The sequence below is a fragment of the Schistocerca piceifrons genome, chromosome 2 (assembly GCF_021461385.2).
Source record: "Schistocerca piceifrons isolate TAMUIC-IGC-003096 chromosome 2, iqSchPice1.1, whole genome shotgun sequence".
NCBI lineage: Eukaryota > Metazoa > Arthropoda > Insecta > Orthoptera > Acrididae > Schistocerca > Schistocerca piceifrons.
The window spans coordinates 679783161-679803907 of NC_060139.1; the positions used below are offsets into that span (position 1 = coordinate 679783161).

The window sequence follows — 20747 nt, forward strand, 5'->3', positions numbered from 1 at the left end:
GCAGTACATTAGGAATTTGCTTTTATGAAACAGATCTGATGATGGTCATTAAAGACCGAAACCAGTAATCAGTTAACAAAAAGTTTGTGACCATAGACGTAAATTAAAGGAAACTTATTACACATACGGGTCGCTGTTTTTTCGCTACGATGTCGCAGCTTGTGGATCAGGACATTATTGGTGCAGCACTATTATCGATACAACAGTAATGTTGCAACTGCACTTAGAGACATATCAACGGCTGAAAGGATTACGGGAGTGTCCTCTTTCTCCACTTGCTGTGCGGAGCATTATGAAGAAGTTAGAATCAACTGGAGAACTGGGTGTCGCTCCGGGAAGATACCGACGACCGGTTGCGCAGGTGGCTGATGAAATCGGTGTTGCTATGGCGGACAATGCTGAGCGCAATTCCCGATCGTCAGGCAGTGCGCGTGGTGTGTCACGAAAGTTGAACATCCCGTGGGCCACTGCACAGAAGGTGCTTCGAGCCATTCTCAAATGATATCCGAACAAGATCCATATCGTACTGCTGCTTGCACCACAGGACACACAACGACGTGTTGACTTCGCTCTCCACTTTCTCGCAAGGATTGAAGTTGATGAGGGCTGGTCCTGGACCATCCTATGGACAGACGAAGCTCGTTTTTCAGGACGGGTGAGGTGAACACACTGACTAGTGTGGAGATCTTCACCCCAAGTCACTGTGCATGAAGTTCCTCTATATGGTGAACGTGTTACCGTATGGGATGGCTTCACGGCTAGGTTCATCATTAGTCCATTCGTTTTTGAACAGTCTGGCGCTCAAGGACCAAAATCGTGCAGTGTGAATGGCCAGCGTTACTGCGATATCCTTCGCCAGCATGTCTGACCCGTTCTGCAGGAGAGAGACGCACTGAACTCAACAGTTTTCATGCAAGATGGGGCCCCACCGCGCATCGCTGGTGAAGTTCACCCGCTTCTCCGAAATACGTTTGGAAACGATCGATATTATCAGCCGACCGTTTCCAAATGCTTGGCCTGCGCAATCACCTGATCTCTCCCCCTGTGATTTCTGGTCGTCGGGCTACCCGAAGGACAGGGTTTACCAGGGGAACATTCAAGTATGTGCTGATCTGAAGCGCAGCGTATCAAGAGAGGTAGTCAGCGTACCTACGGACATGCTTCGTTCTGGTGTGAGGAATGCAATCCTGGGTTTTCAGACTATTCTGAACACTGAGGGAGACATAATGAGCCCTTTTTGTATCAGTAATGGTACCGGCATGTAACGGTATGATGTACCGTAGCAGCACGTTAAAAATGTTTCAATTGAATGTATTGTGCGTTATTTCTCATCCCCATGTCCTTGACATTAATGCTACCAAGTTTGGTCCTCGTACGGTAATTAGTTTCCGCATTACAGTATGTTAAATAGGGAAAGTTTAATATAACCACCCATTACATACCCAGCATCGTATGCTCTTTGTGTTTCGCAACAGTTGCAACCAAAAACATTTGTGATGTTTATCCAAGTGCAAGTGCAAATTCGAAGGTTGGATTTTTATGTTCAAATGCGGTAATTTTGATCTTTACGAGACTTATCGATCAGGAAGACCAACAATTTTAGACAGTGACATGTTAAGGGCGGAAGTGGAAGAAAATCTGTGTCGCACAATTGAGGAACTGTTAAACGCCTTTAACCAATCTTGGTCGACCATCCAAGAACATATCCTGCAGACTGTTGAAGACAAATAAAGGTAACCGATCCACCGCATGAAACTTATTCCTTCAGCGGCACAATACAGGAGAGTTTTTAGATCGCTGGATCACAGCAGTTGGTACATGGGTCATCTATGACAACCCAGACGCAAAAGGCAGTGTGCTCAGGACCTGACGCCACGAAGTACAGCGAAGCCAGCTTTACACTCCAACCAATATTTTCTAAGAAACAAAAAAATCAGGAAAAGTCCAAAATGTCATCTCCAACTATTTTGCTCAAAAACCAATTGATTTTCGACGATGCGGCATTTAGAACTTGCGCGCTAAATGGCAAAAGGTTGTTGATAAGTAGAATGATTGCATCACTGATTAAAAATAAAAACCTGTTAACAACTGATCTGTTTGAATTTAAGGTAAAAATGTTATTTTCCGGTCACCCTAATATGTTATGGATATTAAATCGTAAGACGCTGTTTAACGGTGATGCGTCCACCGGTTGGAGTCGAAAGGCGCCTAGTGGTGATAGATATTTCATAGATAAGTAGCTGGCCTGTCACCACCACTGTTCAGGCTGCTGTCTCGACTATCCTAACTCCGTGAACAGCGACATGAAAAGTACGCAGCGATGATCACATAACTATTGCTAGCACTGACTCAGAATAGTCGCATCACAGGCCCAACCGCACATAGTGTTCATTCTGAACCACATTGAAAAATCATGAAGAGATGGAAATGAGCAATCTTTACGGTCCTGGGCCTGTAGTGTTAACTGAACTTTGCCGTGTCTTGTCTTATATACACGGTGTCGCAGTTCAGGAATATATTCGAGCAAAATTCTAGTAAACATGAGGTCTAAAATGTGCACCTTAGGAACTAAGGGCACTTATCTTCGATACTGTGAAACATATTTATCCTACTGCAAACTCTTTGCCAAAACAAACCCTGAGTATAGATCATTCCTCCTAGGATATACTGTATAACGTTGGAACTTCCATTTGGGAGCAAGTTACTGGTGACTTAAGTATGACGCTCTTCGCTTCTAGAAATACGCAACCTATTTTCGCGTGTTTACGAGAGGAGGCGGAAGCTGGACAGCGGCCAGAACAGGACAGGAAGCGCGCCAGATTGGGGGTGGTCAGGTCGGCAGACCCAGGCCAATTGTTCGGTGGGGAAGACAGACTCGCATTCGAGGATTCAAGTATCTATCCAGCTGTTACGATTTATGTAAAACAAATGGCTCCTCCTCGGATTTTTTTTATACTCCTTTAATAATCAGTCAAGTGCGACTTGTTTGAGGAATCAAGCCCGTTATCAAACTCATTCACTGGAGCAGGATCAGTTACATAACGTGACAATCAAAGCCAGTTCGTATTCTTCCAAGTATTGCCAAAAGAGACATCAATAATACAAAAACTAGCCAGTTATATTGCCATACCGCGTGCGTTAGTTATGTTGGTAGGCCTGGCCACTCATCTAGATGAAGACCTAAGCGAACGTAACTCAACAGTATGTCAACTGCTTGTTTAACTAATAACAGTTCTTCCTCTACTTTGTGCAGTTCAGCAGACACTTACTTTTGCGTAAACACTTGGAAGCACAAATACTAATGATTCTCCTACATAATATTAACGCCATACATGACGCATCCCGTATGTAAATATAATTGGTTATTTTTTTGTATATTGATGTCTCATTTGATAATACTTAGAAGTACAGGAATCGGATCTGGCCGTGACATAACACAGAAGCATTTGTTCCGTGGATGTGCCTGAAGCTGCGCAATATGCCTGAAACGTGTCGACACCTGATGGAGTAATAAGGGAGCATAAAACAATCGATTTGGGAGTCAGTTAGTTTACATAGTAACATTATAACATCGACATCACACTATTCCAATTTCCCTAAATCAGGTAAAACGACAGAACTGATTTTTGTCTGTACACTTAGCTATTCATCTTTCAGTTTGTTTCAAGGGTATGGATTGTAGAACTTCCTCGCAGATTAAACTGTGTGCCGGACCGAGACTCGAACTCGGGACCTCTGCCTTTCGCGGGCAAGTGCTCTACCATCTGAGCTACACAAGCACGACTCTCACCCCGTCCTCACAGCCTTACTTCTGCCAGTACCTCGTCTCCTACCTTCCAAACATAACAGAAGCTCTCCTCGCAGCAAAGGTCCCGAGTTCGAGTCTCGGTCCGGCACACAGTTTTAATCTGCCAGGAAGTTTCATATCAGCGCACACTCCGCTGCAGAGTGAAAATCTCATTATGGATTATAGTCTGTGTCTCCTCATATTCTTTGTTGTAGTTCATTGTTGGCAGAGTGCGCCGTGCTACTTGATCCTGATTTCGTCGGATCTTCTGTCTGATTACTCGGATCCGATGGGCACATATGAGCTCTCAGCTCAATTTCTATATAATTTAGGGAGGGAAGGGGGGGAGGGGTGGCCGACATCGCATGTCAGGTTAATTTCGTAAGATTATTCTCTAATCCAAATGTGACTAATTTATCTCTAGTGCCACAAGTCATTGATTGATTTCAGAAAAATAAAATAATTGTTGTAAAACTCTTCAATTCATTGCAAAAACTCACGGTTATTCCTGATAATGCCTAAAGTTCTTTCACACTTATTTGACTGAAAACCCCAAGTAGACTTTCGTATGTTTATCTGCGACTGCAACATCAGTTCAGTTATTCAAGCCAGCTGGTGATGCAAATCGATAGTAGCAGTGGAGGGAGGAGATTAGTGTTTAACGTTCCGTCAACAGCGAGGTCATTAGAGACGGAGCGCAAGCTCAGGTGAGGGAAGGATGGGGAAGGAAATCGGCCGTGCCCTTTCAAAGTAACCATCCCGGCATTTGCCTGAAGCGATTTGATAGTAGCAGTAATAAATGTAAACATAAAATCGTTCTTGGATGTGCTAGGATGACTCTTTCTCTTTCCTAAATTAAGGCCTAAATTGAATGCTAATATATTTCTTTGTCCATGCTAGCCTGCTTTTTCCTTCCACGGTAGCAGAATTAACTTCGTCAAAGGGTTGAGCCATACAGGAGAAGAGTACATCTTCGTCTTACGCTGTTTTATGACGTTTTTATTTGGTTGCTTTCTTGTCTGCTTCTATATTCGGCACAGATTTTGCAATTGATTTTAAACTCGCTTCGAAATGAGCTAGAGAACAGAAATTTTCAACATAACTGGACTACACTGCAGTATTAACTCGAATCTTGTCTACCTGATCGATCTAGCTCCCATAGGTATGAGTATGAAAAGGACTTGTAATGGATGACATCTTGGCTGCCCTGCAGAATGCATTCCAGGTGTTATGCGAGCGGACGGGCATGGATGAGCAGAGAGAGAGAGGGGGTTGGTGGTGGGGGGGGGGGAGGTGGGGAGGGGAGGAGTGAACGAAGATACATATTGCTTTCTTGTCTGTCCGTTGGGTACAAATTTTGGAATTGATGTTAAACTAACTTCCCGATTAGCCAGAGAATTGACATTTTAAACATAGCTCAGATCGGATGGCAATGCATTATTAACTCGCTTTCTTGTCTGATGTGTGGCGGAGGCTAATTTGCGTATCTCTCCAATTTCCTCCTTTTCCTGTACCAGTCGCGAATAGTTTGTAGGAAGAAGGATTGCTGATAAGCCTCCATGTAAGTTTGTATCTCCTTAATTTTTGCCTTGAGGGCTTTTCGAGGGATATGAATAGGAGAAAGGCAGACATTTGTTGGGTTAGGTGAAGAGAAACTGAAACGAACATGAAATTTACCACAATATGTCTCTGGTGTAATCTCATCAAAATGTTTGAGAAATTTCGTATGCACAAGACTAACAAACAGAAAAAAATATTTGAATAAAAACGATTTTTTTAATGTTGTTGTTGTGGTCTTCAGTCCTGAGACTCGTTTGATACAGCTCTCCATGCTACTCTATCCTGTGCAAGCTTCTTCATCTCCCAGTACCTACTGCAGCCTACATCCTTCTGAATCTGCTTAGTATATTCATCTCTTGGTCTCCCTCTACGATTTTTACCCTCCACGCTGCCCTCCAATACTAAATTGGTGATCCTTCGATGTCTCATAACATGTCCTACCAACCAATCCCTTCTTCTAGTCAAGTTGTGCCACAAGCTCCTCTTCTCCCCAATCCTATTCAATACTTCCTCATTAGTTATGTGATCTACCCATCTAATCTTCAGCATTCTTCTGTAGCACCACATTTCGAAAGCTTCTATTCTCTTCTTGTTCAAACTATTTATCGTCCACGTTTCACTTCCGTAAATGGCTACACTCCATACAAATACTTTCAGAAACGACTACCTGACACTTAAATATATACTCGATGTTAACAAATTTCTCTTCTTCAGAAACGCTTTCCTTGCCATTGCCCGTCTACATTTTATATCCTCTCTACTTCGACCATCATCAGTTATTTTTCTCCCCAAATAGCAAAAATCCTTTACCACTTTAAGTGTCTCATTTCCTAATCTAATTCCCTCAGCATCACCCGACTTAATTCGACTACATTCCATTATCCTCGTTTTGCTTTTGTTCATGTTCATCTTATACACTCCTTTCAAGACACCGTCCATTCCGTTCAACTGCTTCTCCAAGTCCCTTGCTGTCTCTGACAGAATTACAATGTCATCAGCGAACCTCAAAGTTTTTATTTCTTCTCCATGGATTTTAATACCTACTCCGAACTTTTCTTTTGTTACCTTTATTGCTTGATCAATATGCAGATTGAATCACATCGGGGAAAGGGTACAACTATGTCTCACTCCCCTCCCAACCACTACTTCCCTTTCATACCCTTCGACTCTTATAACTGCCATCTGCTTTTTGTACAAATTGTAATTAGCCTTTCGCTCCCTGTATTTTACCCCTGCCACCTTCAGAATTTGAAAGAGCGTATTCCAATCAACATTGACAAAAGCTTTCTCTAAGTCTACAAATGCTAGAAACGTAGGTTTGCCTTTCCTTTATCTATCTTCTAAGATAAGTCGTAGGGTCAGTATTGCCTCACGTGTTCCAACATTTCTACGGAATCCAAACTGATCTTCCCCGAGGTCGGCTTCTACCAGTTTTTCCATTCGTCTGTAAAGAATTCGCGTTAGTATTTTGCAGCTGTGACTTATTAAACTGATAGTTCGGTAATTTTCCCATCTGTCAACACCTGCTTTCTTTGGGATTGGAATTATTACATTCTTATTGAAGTCTGAGGGTATTTCGCCTGCCTCGTACATCTTGCTTACCAGATGGTAGAGTTTTGTCAGGACTGGCTCTCCCAAGGCTGTCAGTAGTTCTAATGGAATGTTGTCTACTCAAGGGGCCTTGTTTCGACTCAAGTCTTTCAGTGCTCTGTCAAACTCTTCACGCAGTATCATATCTCCCATTTCATCTTCATCTACATCCTCTTCCATTTCCATAATATTGTCCTCAAGTACATCGCCCTTGTATAGACCCTCTATATACTCCTTCCACCTTTCTGCTTTCCCTTCTTTGCTTATAACTGGGTTTCCATCTGAGCTCTTGATATTCATACAAGTGGTTCTCTTTCTTCCAAAGGTCTCTTTAATTTTCCTGTAGGCAGTATCTATCCTACCCCTAGTGCGATAAGCTTTAATGTACCATGGTTTATACTAGACTAAAAAGCACAAAATAATTTGTCCTAACCCCATACAGATATTCTTGAAAATTTGTTATCTGAATTTTAAATAGCTATGAAAATGCTTGCAATATTTAAAACGGAAAACGTGGTATACGTGCAGTACGTAGTTATATGAATAGTTCACCTCCTTACAGTTGCACGACTAACTGATACATAAAGAGTTGCATGCGCCCCGCGTTTTTCTTTATTAATCTTCCAAGTATTTTCCAAGCTTTTAAAAATTCAGTGACACACTTTTCAGAACCGTCTGAATGAGGTTTTAGGAACCAGTATGAGGATAGCAGAAATTATGTTATTCAGTGCGATTTTTTAAAAAATACGAGTAGTACACTGAACATTTTTATTTAAATAATTATCAATCTGACCTCTTCTCTCTTGGTCTTCCATTCTTATTGTATTTTCTTGGTTTTTGTGCATATTATATTTTATGCATCTTTTCGTATAGCATTATACCCATTTACCTGAAAATTACAAATATTTCGCTGGACTTTATACTGTCGAACGGGTTTTCTGGGTCTACTAATCCCACGAAAGTTTTCTGAATGCTTTTAACAAACGTAAAGTCAGAACTGCCACTCTGATGCCTTTAACTTTTATGATGCCAAAGTGGTGTCATGTATCTTACTCTGGTTAGCAACTTGGGTGTTGAAAACTGGCGACCATATTCAAGTTAAGAGAAAAGTTAGACAGTTTTGTGGTCTCACAATTTCCAGAAGAACATACCTCCAGACAGCGGCAGGTCAGGAAAAGAGAGAACACTGGTATTCGAGGTGAAACACTACCAGGGCAGAAGAGGCGACAAATGACGTACACGCCCTCTTATCGATCCCTGGCAAGCCTTGGGTACCTTTTAAGACTGGCTCAGCGTCAGTCAGTTTTGGAAGATATGCAGTACTTGCTTCATATCGACTCTGGTCTCAGATTAGTCATTAGGACTTATGAGACACTGGCGGAGAATCGTAGCGGCATTTGTGCCTCCTAATACTTAAAACTAGACGAAGAAGATTGTTTTAAGAGGGGAGAAATGTTGTAGTAATTGGTGTACAATGTAAAAATTCATGTATTCTGTTCCCTAAAAATAAAGTTGTAGTAAACTACAGTGGCCTTTTAAGTATGATGTCTTAACGAGACCATCACAGTGTGATTTGGGCTATCAAATACCGCTGAAAAGTTTACGAAAATGAGAGATCGTGCCACAGTCTTAGATTTCAGTTTATTGAACTGCTGCCTTGTGGATTCACTTAATTTTAATAGGAATCAGAAAAATAGGAAATGCATCCTTGGATGGAGTGCACCCACTTACACACGATCCCCAGTTGAGCTAGTTTTGGTCTTGGAAACAATCGAATCAACTTCATGACATATTTCCATTTCTGAGGTAACTCCTCATATAGAAGAAAATTATCTATTGCGTAAAAGCGAGCATGTGGCGTTCACATGCAGTCGACTTGTAGGTACCGCTTGAAGGAGTTAGGCATTTTAACTGCACCTCTCAGTACATTTGCTTCGGAAATTCGTTATAAATAACCCACTACAGTTTGAGAAGAATAGTGATGTCCATTCGTACAACACTAGTTAACATGATTTTTATTACCGATCATTAAAACTTTCAGTGGCTCAGAAAGGCGTACATTACAATCAGCAATAAAAATTTTTGATCATCTGCCTGATAACATAAAACATCTGACATGGACTAAACCAAGTTTTAAAGCTAACCTAAAATGATTTGTCTTGCTCAATTCTTTCTATTCCAAGAAAGAATTTTTATTTCAAAACTTTGTAGCTCGCAAGAAATTAGAGTTTTTAAGTGTAGCTGCATGATTAAGACAAAAAATAATGTAATCACTAATGTTGACTACTCGTTCCGAAGAGGTCATGAAGACTCAGCAATACCGACCGACTGCCGTGTCATCCGTAACCTAGAGGTGTCATTGGATGCGGATATGGAAGGACATGTGATCAGCACACCGCTCTCCCCGTCATATGTCAGTTTACGAGAGCGGAGCCGCTACTTCTCACTCAAGCAGCTCCTCAGTTTGCCTCACAAGGGCTGAGTGCACCCCGCTTCCCAGCAGCGCTCGGCAGACCGTATGGTCACCCATCGAGTGCTAGCCCAGTCCGACAGAGCTTAACTTCGGTGATCTGACGGAAACCGGTGTTACCACTGGGGCAAGGCCGTTGGCCACTAATATTGACAAGAATTATTTATGCATCTCCTGTAAACTGAATCGCTCCACATCATTTAGACGAAAGAATTGTCCAAATTATCTAAGAAACGTAACTAACTAACTATTAATAGTGTCAAAAATCCGAATTCCATGAGTCACTCTGCCGAGCTTGCATCCCCTACCTGTCTGACGAGTCATTATCAAAACAATCACACTGTCGAACTTAACGTCCCTAGCTGACCAAAGAAACACTATCAACAGTCGTATGTCGTGACTGCGAAGTGGTACAGAAATTAATCTGGTACATTGGCGCTGTTTCTGACTGTCATGAAGCTAACGCTTCCATCAATTTTTTTTTTCTTTGCCGGGAGAATACTAGCGATGAAAATTTGTGCCCTGACCACGATTTGACCCCGCTTTTTGCGAATCGAGTGCCATCAAGCAGGCGTGCGTTAGTATACTCGGCAACGCAGGTGTATTGTCCCTCAGTGTGTATTGCTCTGTTGATGTATTCTCCTGTAGACTCAACGGGAGCCGTTGAATGCCTGGTGCTGAGCCGGCAGTGTCGCGTGTGGTGTTGCAGAGGCGGAGATGCCGGAGGAGGCGGCGTCGTGCGAGCTGTGCGGCGCGCCGGCGTCGCAGCGGTGCTCCATGTGCCGGCAGGCGGCCTACTGCAGCAGGCAGCACCAGAAGCAGCACTGGCCCACGCACAAGGCCGGCTGCCGCTGCTACGAGGTGAGCCGCCGGCCCGGGCGCTTCTCACACCAGTTGCAACTCTGCTGCTCTCTGTCTGAGCGAATCTTCCTACAACTGTCTACCAAAACTTCTCAGAAATGACTACCAAACAAACTAATTCCTGTTGTTGATAATTCTTCCGGGTTATATGGCCGTGGTCCATGGAACACTTCAATTCTTAACGTTTCGTCCAATACTACGTTGAACATCCTCAGAGGTATGGCTGGTCCTGTTGAGTCCTGCCGACTGACGAGTCGGGCGTCTGAGAACGGCCTAAATACCGAGGAAAGTGGGCGTGGTCTAGCTTGTACATAGTAGCAAAGAGAAAACTAGTCAAAGATAAAATGTAACTATCGACAATAGCCCGTCATAGATAAAAATCACTTATCGAATCTGTAACGCCACTGTCCATATCTCGCTTAATTTCAAGGCCTCTTCTTTTCTATTAAAATTATCTTCATGTTTATAAATTTCAATAGCCTCCCTATATATGAAGATAATTTTGATAGAAAAGAAGAGGCCTTGAAATTAAGCGAGATATGGACAGTGGAGATACAGAATCGATAAGTGATTTTTATCTATGACGGACTATTGTCGATAGTTACATTTTATCTTTGACTAGTTTTCTCTTTGCTACTATGTGCAAGCTAGACCACGCCCACTTTCCTCGGTATTTAGGCCGCTCTCAGACGCCCGACTCGTCAGTCGGCAGGACTCAACAGGACCAGCCATACCTCTGAGGATGTCCAACGTAGTATTGGACGAAACGTTAGGAATAGAAGTATTCCATGGACCACGGCCATATAACCTGGAAGAATTATCAACAGTACCATCCGGTCGTGAAAGCCTTCATTGTAAAACTAATTCCTAACTTAAACTCGTGTACTGTGCCAAGCTCTCACTGTACTGAATTAGACGAAGACTTAATATGATCGGCTCAACACTGTCTACAAATGGAAGCTAACTGTTTCTGTAAAAATGAAGTGCTACCCTGAATGCAACCTGACTTCTGAAATAAATGTGCAACTGAACTTACAAAGAAACTCCTCGACCTAAACTGTATTTTTACTTATCTCACGTCTTGACAAACATTTTTGGAGATTTCTCGCAAGCAGCGCACAGTATATAGTGGCAAAACAACATTAAAATACTATGACTGAAAATTCCGTACCGCAAAGTGCAATTTGTGTACGTACATAATAAACTGAATGGAGGATGGGAATTTGAACTGGAAAGAAATGACTTCTGCCAAAATTCAAATTAAATTCTATCTTCAAAAGTAATGCTTTAAAAATTAACTGAACGTTCACAACCGTATTTACTCAACATGACTTTAAGAAGTAACTTCAAGCAAGGTAAATCTCATCCCCCTATCAGAGCAATCCCTATAACAGTCCTGCTATCTGAGCTTCGCTACTTCAATCTCAATAACAAAAAACAATGCTAGGCACTTGCGTGCTTATCTCAGTCTCTCAACATTCCAGAAAAATTCCCAAATAAACTCCTTAGCTTCTCTCTCATAACTGCATCAAAATTATTCATACTCCAATTCCATCAGTCATATATCACACTTATAAAGAAAATTTCCTGACCGTTCTTCAGTTGTTGCCACCATACAGTAGACCAGCGGTAGTTAGAAAGAAAAAAAGAATTCTCTATATTTTCAGGTTTTCATCCCATTACAAAATTCGTAATTTTCTTATTAAAATGATATATAAGTCGCTTAAAAACTTGCACGGAAAGTCTTTTATTTGTATTATTATAACCTTTTTTTTTTTTTTTTTTTTTTTAAAAAAACATCCTTTGCTCCTGTTTAAAGCGTTTGTTGGTTGGTCGTCTGGGGGGAGGCGACCAAACAGCAAGATCATCGGGCCCATCGAATTAGGGAGGGATGGGCAAGGAAGTCGGTAGAGCCCTTTCAAAGGAATCATCCCGGCATTTCCTGAAGCAATTTAGGGCCAGACGCGGGTTTGAACCGTCGTCCTCCCGAATGCGCTACTTCGCTCGGTGTTTAAAATGCTAAAAACTTTATATGCATTACATCAAGATCAAATATAGCTGGTAACTTAATGTACAGAGGACTGTGGGTTGCAATATTGCATAGGCGAAATTTCGTTGGTATCACGTCCAAAAATCGATGTACACCGGGTTGAGAGAGTTGAAACAAAGTTCGAAAAAGAAGAAACTTTCAGATGACAAAAACATAAGGGCAGGCTGCCAGTCATAATTATTGATAGCAGTGACAGCGATGATTTCTTCAGAATGAAGCAGGTAGAATGGACCACCTTCTTCCAGAAACTGTGAGCAAATGTTAAATGGAATACATCAACTATGCCGCCCCAGACCAAATTCGTGCTACAAGTATCGGAATGCAAAGTACTCAAGTACTTCATTCAGCCATAAATAGTCAGCATTCGTCACGGGAGCCATAAAACGCGTTTAAGGAGACCTTGCACATCCTGATTTGTTGAAGACTCAGAATCCAAATGATTCTTTCAACAGTCTCATATGGACACGCATAACAACAGATGTTTTTCATGGGAGGAAAACACTAAAATTCTGGGACTCTGTGATGCAGGTATTGCTTTTGATGACGGCAACACTGGTAGGATGAAAGCAATGGGAATTTATGCTAATGTAAACTGCATCAGAGAACTACGACGGTTAGAGACGTTTTGCATCGATAAAACACAGTATGCAGTAAAAAGGGCCACTAAGGAATCGAGAACAGCGAAAAAGAATGAGATCCATGGAAAACTATCAAGATAATGACATTCTGTATGCTGCAGGATACTTCTCAGGGAGTAAATAAAATATAAAATATTAAGTTTTAGTTATTTATCATTTTAGTAGCTGTTTCTGAAAAGTTATACTTTCAGTTTGCACCATCGTCAGTTCTTTGCTATATTAGCAGGCCTTGGCGTCTCTATTTCGTGCGATCCATTCCTTACCTCTTAATGTTTCTATATATGCTGCAGAGCGCAGAGCACAACTTAATCATAGCTAACACTTGATTCAAGAATCATGAAATAAGGTTGTATACATGGAAGAAGCCTGCAGACACTGACAGGTTTCAGATAGATTATGTAATGGTAAGACAGAGATTTAGGAACCAGGTTCTAAATTGTAAGACATTTCCAGGGGCAGATGTGGATTCTGACCACAATCCATTGGTTATGACCTATAGATTAAAACTGAATAAACTGCAAAAAGGTGGGAATTTAGAGGAGATGGGACTTGGATAAAGTGAGTAAACCAGAGGTTACAGAATTTCAGGGAGAGCATAAGGGAACAATTGACAGGAATGGGGGAAAGATTCCAGTAGAAGAAGAATGGGTAGCTTTGAGGGATGAAGTAGTGAAGGCATCAGAGGATCAAGTTGGTAAAAAGACGAGGGCTAGTAGAAATCCTTGGGTGAAATAAGAAATACTGAATTTAATTGATGAAAGGAGAAAATATAAAAATGCAGTAAATGAAGCAGGCAAAAAGGAATACAAACGTCTCAAAAATGAGATCGACAGGAAGTGCAAAATGGCTAAGCAGGCATGGCTAGAGGGCAAATGTAAGGATGTAGAGGCTTATCTCACTAGGGGTAAGATAGATACAGCCTACCGGAAAATTAAAGAGACCTTCAGAGAAAAGAGAACCACTTGTATGAATATCAAAAGCTCAGACGGTAACCCAGTTCTAAGCAAAGAAGGGAAAGCAGAAAGGTGGAAGGAGTATATAGAGGGTCTATACAAGGACGATGTACTTGAGGACAATATTATGGAAACGGAAGAGGATGTGAACGAAGATGAAATGGGAGATATAATACTGCGTGAAGAGTTTGACAGAGCACTGAAAGACCTGAGTCGAAACAAGGCACCTTGACTAGACAACATTCCATTAGAACTACTGACGACCTTGGGAGAGCCAGTACTGACGAAACTCTACCATCTGGTGAGCAAGATGTATGAAAGAGGCGAAATACCCTCAGACTTCAAGAAAAATATAATAATTCCAATCCCAAAGAAAGCAGGTATTAACAAATGTGAAAATTACCGAACTATCAGTTTAATAAGTCACGGCGGCAAAATACTAACGCGGATTTTTCACAGACGAATGGAAAAACTGGTAGAAGCCGACCTCGGGGAAGATCAGTAGGAATGTTGGAACACGTGAGGCAATACTGACCCTACGACTTATCTTAGAAGAAAGATTAAGGAAAGGCAAACCTACGTTTCTAGCATTTGTAGACTTAGAGAAAGCTTTTGACAATGTTGATTGGAATACGCTCTTTCAAATTCTGAAGGTGGCAGGGGTAAAATACAGGGAGCGAAAGGCTATTTACAATTTGTACAGAAAGCAGATGGCAGTTACAAGAGTCGAGGGACATGAAAGGGAAGCAGTGTTTGGGAAGGGAGTGAGAAAGGGTTGTAGTCTCTCCCCGATGTTATTCAATCTGTATATTGAGCAAGCAGTGAAGGATACAAAAGAAAAATTCGGAGAAGGTATTAAAATCCATGGAGAAGAAATAAAAACTTTGAGGTTCGCCGATGACATTGTAATTCTGTCAGAGACAGCAAAGGACTTGCAAGAGCAGTTGAACGGAATGGATAGTGTCTTGAAAGGAGGATATAAGATGAACATCAACAAAAGCTAAACGAGGATAATGGAATGTAGTCGAATTAAGTCGGGTGATGCTGAGGGAATTAGTTTAGGAAATGAGACACTTAAAGTAGTAAAGGAATTTTGCTATTTGGGGAGAAAAATAACTGATGATGGTCGAAGTAGAGAGGATATAAAATGTAGACTGGCAATGGCAAGGAAAGCGTTTCTGAAGAAGAGAAATTTGTTAACATCGAGTATAGATTTAAATGTCAGGAAGTCATTTCTGACCCTACGTGTAGCCGTGTATGGAAGTGAAACATGGACGATAAATAGTTTGGACAAGAAGAGAATAGAAGCTTTCGAAATGTGGTGCTACAGAAGAATGCTGAAGATTAGATGGGTAGATCACATAACTAATGAGGAAGTATTGAATAGGATTGGGGAGAAGAGAAGGTTGTGGCACAACTTGACTAGAAGAAGGGATCGATTGGTAGGACATGTGTTGAGGCATCAAGGGATCAGCAATTTAATACTGGAGGGCAGCGTGGAGGGTAGAAATCGTAGAGGGAGACCAAGAGATGAATACACTAAGCAGATTCAGAAGGATGTAGGTTGCAGTAGGTACTGGGAGATGAAGAAGCTTGCACAGGATAGAGTAGCATGGAGAGCTGCATCAAACCAGTCTTAGGACTGAAGACCATAACAACAACAACATGTGGTGCAGTCCATCACATCGTCCAAGATCTGAAATCTCTTCCTGTCTTGCATTCTCTTTTCTTCTACATGGCCCCTTCAAGACATTTTTTTTAGATCTCTGCTTCATTCTTAGTATATATCCAATCCACTTGATTGTTCTCTCTATCTGTCCAACTTATTCTTTCCTTCCTCCCCCATGCCTTTAGCCTTTCTTCCTCTTTCTTTGTCAGTCCACGTCTCAGCACCATACAGGAGGACACGCCATACAAAAAATATTATTAGTTTTTGCTTTAATCCCTCCCCATTTTTCTGCAGGGAAAGTCTCCTTTTTTTATAAAATGCCTCTTTCGCCATTACTACTCTGGTTTTGATTTCTATGCTGCTCTTCCCGTCGGTTTTCACCTACTTGCAAGGTATTTGAACCTTTGTGGATGTTCTGATAATTCTACGTTCAGCATTATCGTTACCTATTTATTTGCTTCAAGAGCCATGACTTTTGTTTTCTTTGTGCATATTTTCATTCCATGAACTTTTAATCAATTATTCGAAATGACAGTCACAATCGCTTTAGTTCATTTTGCACGACAACACAAGCTGTGAAAAGATAATGCCGCAGCACAAGACCACATGCATTGGCAACCACATGGCGGAAGAATAGTTATGGTACGCCGTTACCATAACAACGAACACCACGCAAAGACGGTATTACAGCAGACGACTTATACGAAGTGGCTACCATAACGACAGCGTCCCAACTACACAGGATAGAGGGCGCTTGATACATACTATCGCCCACGGCAACGGCATCCCTACCACAAGAGATAGAGGGCTCTGCTCTATCCACAAATGATGTGAAAAATGAATGGGACAACAGTTTCCTCAATTTTAATTAATTGTAAATTTCTCGAGGTTTAATTAGTTATTTATTATTTATTATATTTTACATTACAATTGGAACAAACTTTAAAATTTATGATTTCTTGCTTAAGCATGTAACTACCGTTGGTCACCGTGGAGGGCCTTACCATCGGCCCACGTGTTGTTGGCCATTATTTAAGCTCATGCAGAGAGCCAACCATGACCTCCCGCAAACTCGATCCTCCTCATCTGCTTGTCTCGCCCATCCTCTCCCACCCTCGCCCGCTGCCGCGCCAGTATTCCCACGTCCCACCCAGTCTCCATCTCTCCACCCTCCTTACCCTCTCCCAAGGTGGCTTCTGCCAGCTCCCCCTCCCTGATGATGTCCTCCTCCCCTCCATCTACCCCTCCTATCAACTTTGATCCTCCCCCCCACTTCCTGTGTCCTTTCCTTTAGGCACCCTCCCTCCCTTTTCTTTCCTTTCCCCCGTCCCCTCCCTCCACCCCTCTTCCCCCGGTCTTCCCCTCCCCCTTCCTCCCTCCCCCTATCTCCCATGCCCCTGGCATCTCTGCTCTCCCCTCTCCCTCTCCCTCTCCCACTCCCCTTCCTCCTCCTCCTCTCTTGGCAGGTCCTCGGACTTGCACACGCTCAGTGAACATTCGCGCGCCGGAGATCTTCGCCATCAGTGTCTCGTGTGTGTGCCTTCGTTTGTGTTTAGTGTTTGTTCGCCGTCACGCCACCACTGTTCACGTGTGCCGTCGCCATCATCCATGTTATGTGCGCCGTGTCAACTAGTGTTAGTGATGTTTCTCGTCCAGTGTGAACGGCTCCATTTGTTTTTGTTTTTTAGTGTCTACATTTTCTGCCCGCCGTATGCTTGTATTCTCTGTGCCACCTATATGTACTACTTATTGTCAACTCAAGGCTGAAGAGCGGCGTATTGTGCTGCTGACAGCCCGCCTTTGTATAAGGTGTTTAAAATCACAATAAAGAAAAAAAAAAGCCAACCATGCATAGTTACCAACCATGTACAGGCAGGGTGACAACTCCAGCAAGCGACCAAATGGGTATAAAAATCTTTTTATTTATGTAACTGCTTGTAGATTACGTACATGATTACTTACCAATATTATAACTTTGCAGTGTAAATTGCCCTGAAGATGACCCCATCGCGGGTTGAAACCGGTTGGCGGCAAAATAAACTAATGCGATTGTGACTGTCATTTTGAATAATTGATTATAAGTAAATTAATCGCTGTTTCTCCACACAACTGTGTGGTCCAAAAATCCATGAACTTTTGTTGTTGCAGCTTCAATGGTAACCGTTATAACCTGTAACTCTTTCTGACCTGTTGCTAGGAGGACCATGTCGTCCCCAAACCTCAAATCCTTCTTCCCCCAGTTTTTATCCCCTTTGCATTTCCCCCCTAAATTGTTGGCGTAGAGCATTCAAATTTTCAGCAAGTTGCAACATATTGTACATATACTTAGCGTACTGAGTAAAATAAAAAGAATTTTAAGTATATTTAAAATTTTTATGGAGAAAGTACAAAGAATTGTACAATATTTTAACCGCATAGCTAAACAATTACATTTCCCAAGCCAATGACTAAAATGCAGTGATTTTGTTTCAGTAGCCTAAGAATATATGAAATTTTCTGCAAATTTTTCATGACTACTGCTATAGTGGCTTATGAAATACAGGGACCCAAATAACATAATTTATCATCGACGACATAGGGCATTCTACTGCTGCTGCTTCCGCCTGTGCCAGGAAGTGCTCGAGCCAGTGTTTATTCGACTGTACATGCTTTTGTGTGATACCAGTCGTCACTTAAAAAAGCTCGTGAACCCGCCTAATAGACTCAGATGTAAACAGAAATAGTTACTGAACCGTTAATCAAGATCTCGGATGTTAAAGTGAATTCAGCGCTAGTTTTTCTCTTGCTCATATATGCGTTTCTCCCGTCTGTTTCCTTCGTTTTGGAGTGTCATATAACATCAGTACGTCCACTTTGTCTTCAGAATCTAATTCTTAAGTAAGACCCATGAGCTCAGTCACTGTTTCACAAGGATATACTGCATGATACTGCCTAGGAAGCTGTCTCTCTGCATGCCCTCACCTGCCCTGTTTCGCCTGTGTCCGAACGTGCACCTGGCCTAGGAATCATAGCTGTAGTGTTACGCTTTGTGATCACGTAAATTTGCTTAAAGAAGACCACGTAACATATCTTAGTCTTTTGAATTCGCGATGACACTTCAGCATGAACAAAGTTGTTGAGATTAACGGGGTGGCAACTTCATTGGTTTTTGTACAAAAGCTGTGATATTAATTTGCAGTGTGTAAATAAAGTCATATTCTCCGGTGGGCACATTAGTCAGGAATGACATCTTTAGACCACCAAAAGCTGCTATATCAATATTTTGTTATGATTATAGATCATTTTACTAACAGGGTACTATAAATGTAGCATTATGAATGGTAGCCTGGAATGACAATCCATTGATATTATACATACAAGAAAGACTTGCCAGTCCTCTGTATTAAGCATCATGGCTCTACAAACACCTCATTTCATTGACAGATGACGAACGTGTAGCGTTTATACTGCGTGAAGTATTTGTGGAGTCATAATCCTCAACACAGTAAACTTGTATGTCTAATGTCAGTGAAATGCCCTCCTGTGCTATGTTTATAATACTACTCGATCTGATGATGATTTATGATCAAAACGAGCCGTGCATTAAAAGAAAATATTGATTTTAGCGATCTGAAGTCGACATTTTTGAATTCTTTGGGCACAGTGGAACACTGTCTGTAAAAAGATCAGACTGTTGATGGACAACCGAGAACTGAAAAAGCTGTCAATTCGAAGTTGCCTTCTGGTTTCTAGATAAATCACATCGAGTATTCTAACACAATATCCGTGAACACGACGTTCCGTTCCACGTAAGATTGGCTCGAGAGCGAGAACAATTTGTTGGTTGTTTTCGTAGTTCTCCGTTATGCAATGTGTGATTTTTTTCCTTTTTCTTTTTGTCCACCTGCCTTTTACTTCATTTGTTTATTTGTTATATTAAAAATATGTTGGGCCAAGCACGTAATATTCACTCCAAACAAGAAAAAAGGGAAACAACGCCCCACAAAGGAATTACTCGAACGGAACGGTAATCGATAGATACAGACAAACAGATGATTACAATATCAGAAAATTTGGGTGATTTGTAGAAGAGAAAGAGCGTTTCAAATTTTGTTGGTCCATCTGCGGTCCTCACGCAAGCAGTCATTCGGTTTGGCATTGACTGACAGAGTTGTTGGATGTGCTCCTGAGGGATGTCGTGCCAAATTGTCTCCATCTGGCGCGTTAGATCCCGAGATCGTTGGAGGGCCCTGTTCATAACGTTCCAAACGTTCTCATTTGTGGAGAAATCTGGCGCCTTTGTTGACTAAGGTAGGGTTTGGCAGGCACGAAGACAAGCAGTGCATCTCTCGTGGTGTAGGGTCGCGCATTATTTTGCTGAAGTATGAGCCCAGGACGGCTTGCCATGAAGGGAAACAAAACGGGGTGCAGAATATCGTCGACATACCGCCGTGGTGTAGGGGTGACGCGGATGAGAGCCACAAGGGTCCTGGTGTGAACTAAAATGCAACCCTAACAGCACTCCTGGTTGTCGGGCCGTATGGCGGCCGACAGACAGGTTGGTACCCACCGCTGTCCAGGGCGTCTGCAGACACGTCTTCGGCCTGAAGCTCAGTTACTGGAGAAGAATTATTTTTCAGTGATGAACTCCCTTTTGAACTGAGTCCCGATGACTAGCACATAGAGGTTCCAGACACCGGTCAGATAACAACCTGACAGTCATCCGCTATCTCTTTCTCTTGAATAAAACACCCAATTTTACTGAAATTATCATCTACTGTTTGTTCACATCTACAGATTTAGATTTCCGCCCCATTCGAATAATTCCTTCGTAGTGCACCCCCCCCCCCCCCTTTTTTCAGTGTATGTGCATTAACATAACCCCAGAGAATTATATATATATATATATATATATATATATATATATATATATATATATATATATATATATATATATACCAACCACCTACAACTTTTGTTCTCTGCGGATCCCTAAAGTGCTGTCGAAGTTTCTTCCTGATGCACCTCTAGTTAATGTTTTCGACATGTTTACTTCATTGCCGGTTCTTTGGAGGTCATTCTGTTTCATTATTGGTCTACTTGATTTTCAGCATTCTTCTGCAGCACTACATTTCGTATGTTTATATTAATTTCTTTTATGGTTTTAGTGTGGTATTCGCGTCTTTCCGA

At 41.9% G+C, this 20747-nt stretch overlaps 1 protein-coding gene across 1 annotated transcript in view; it reads left to right on the forward strand.

Annotated features, from left to right (window-relative positions):
* Positions 1–11595: 11595 nt before the first annotated feature.
* LOC124775746 (SET domain-containing protein SmydA-8-like) overlaps positions 11596–20747 on the forward strand; it is a 69507-nt gene continuing 60355 nt past the window's right edge. The window contains exon 1 of the mRNA XM_047250576.1: positions 11596–11623. Within this exon, the coding sequence (XP_047106532.1) occupies positions 11596–11623 (28 nt within the window). The remainder of the gene's footprint in view (positions 11624–20747) is intronic.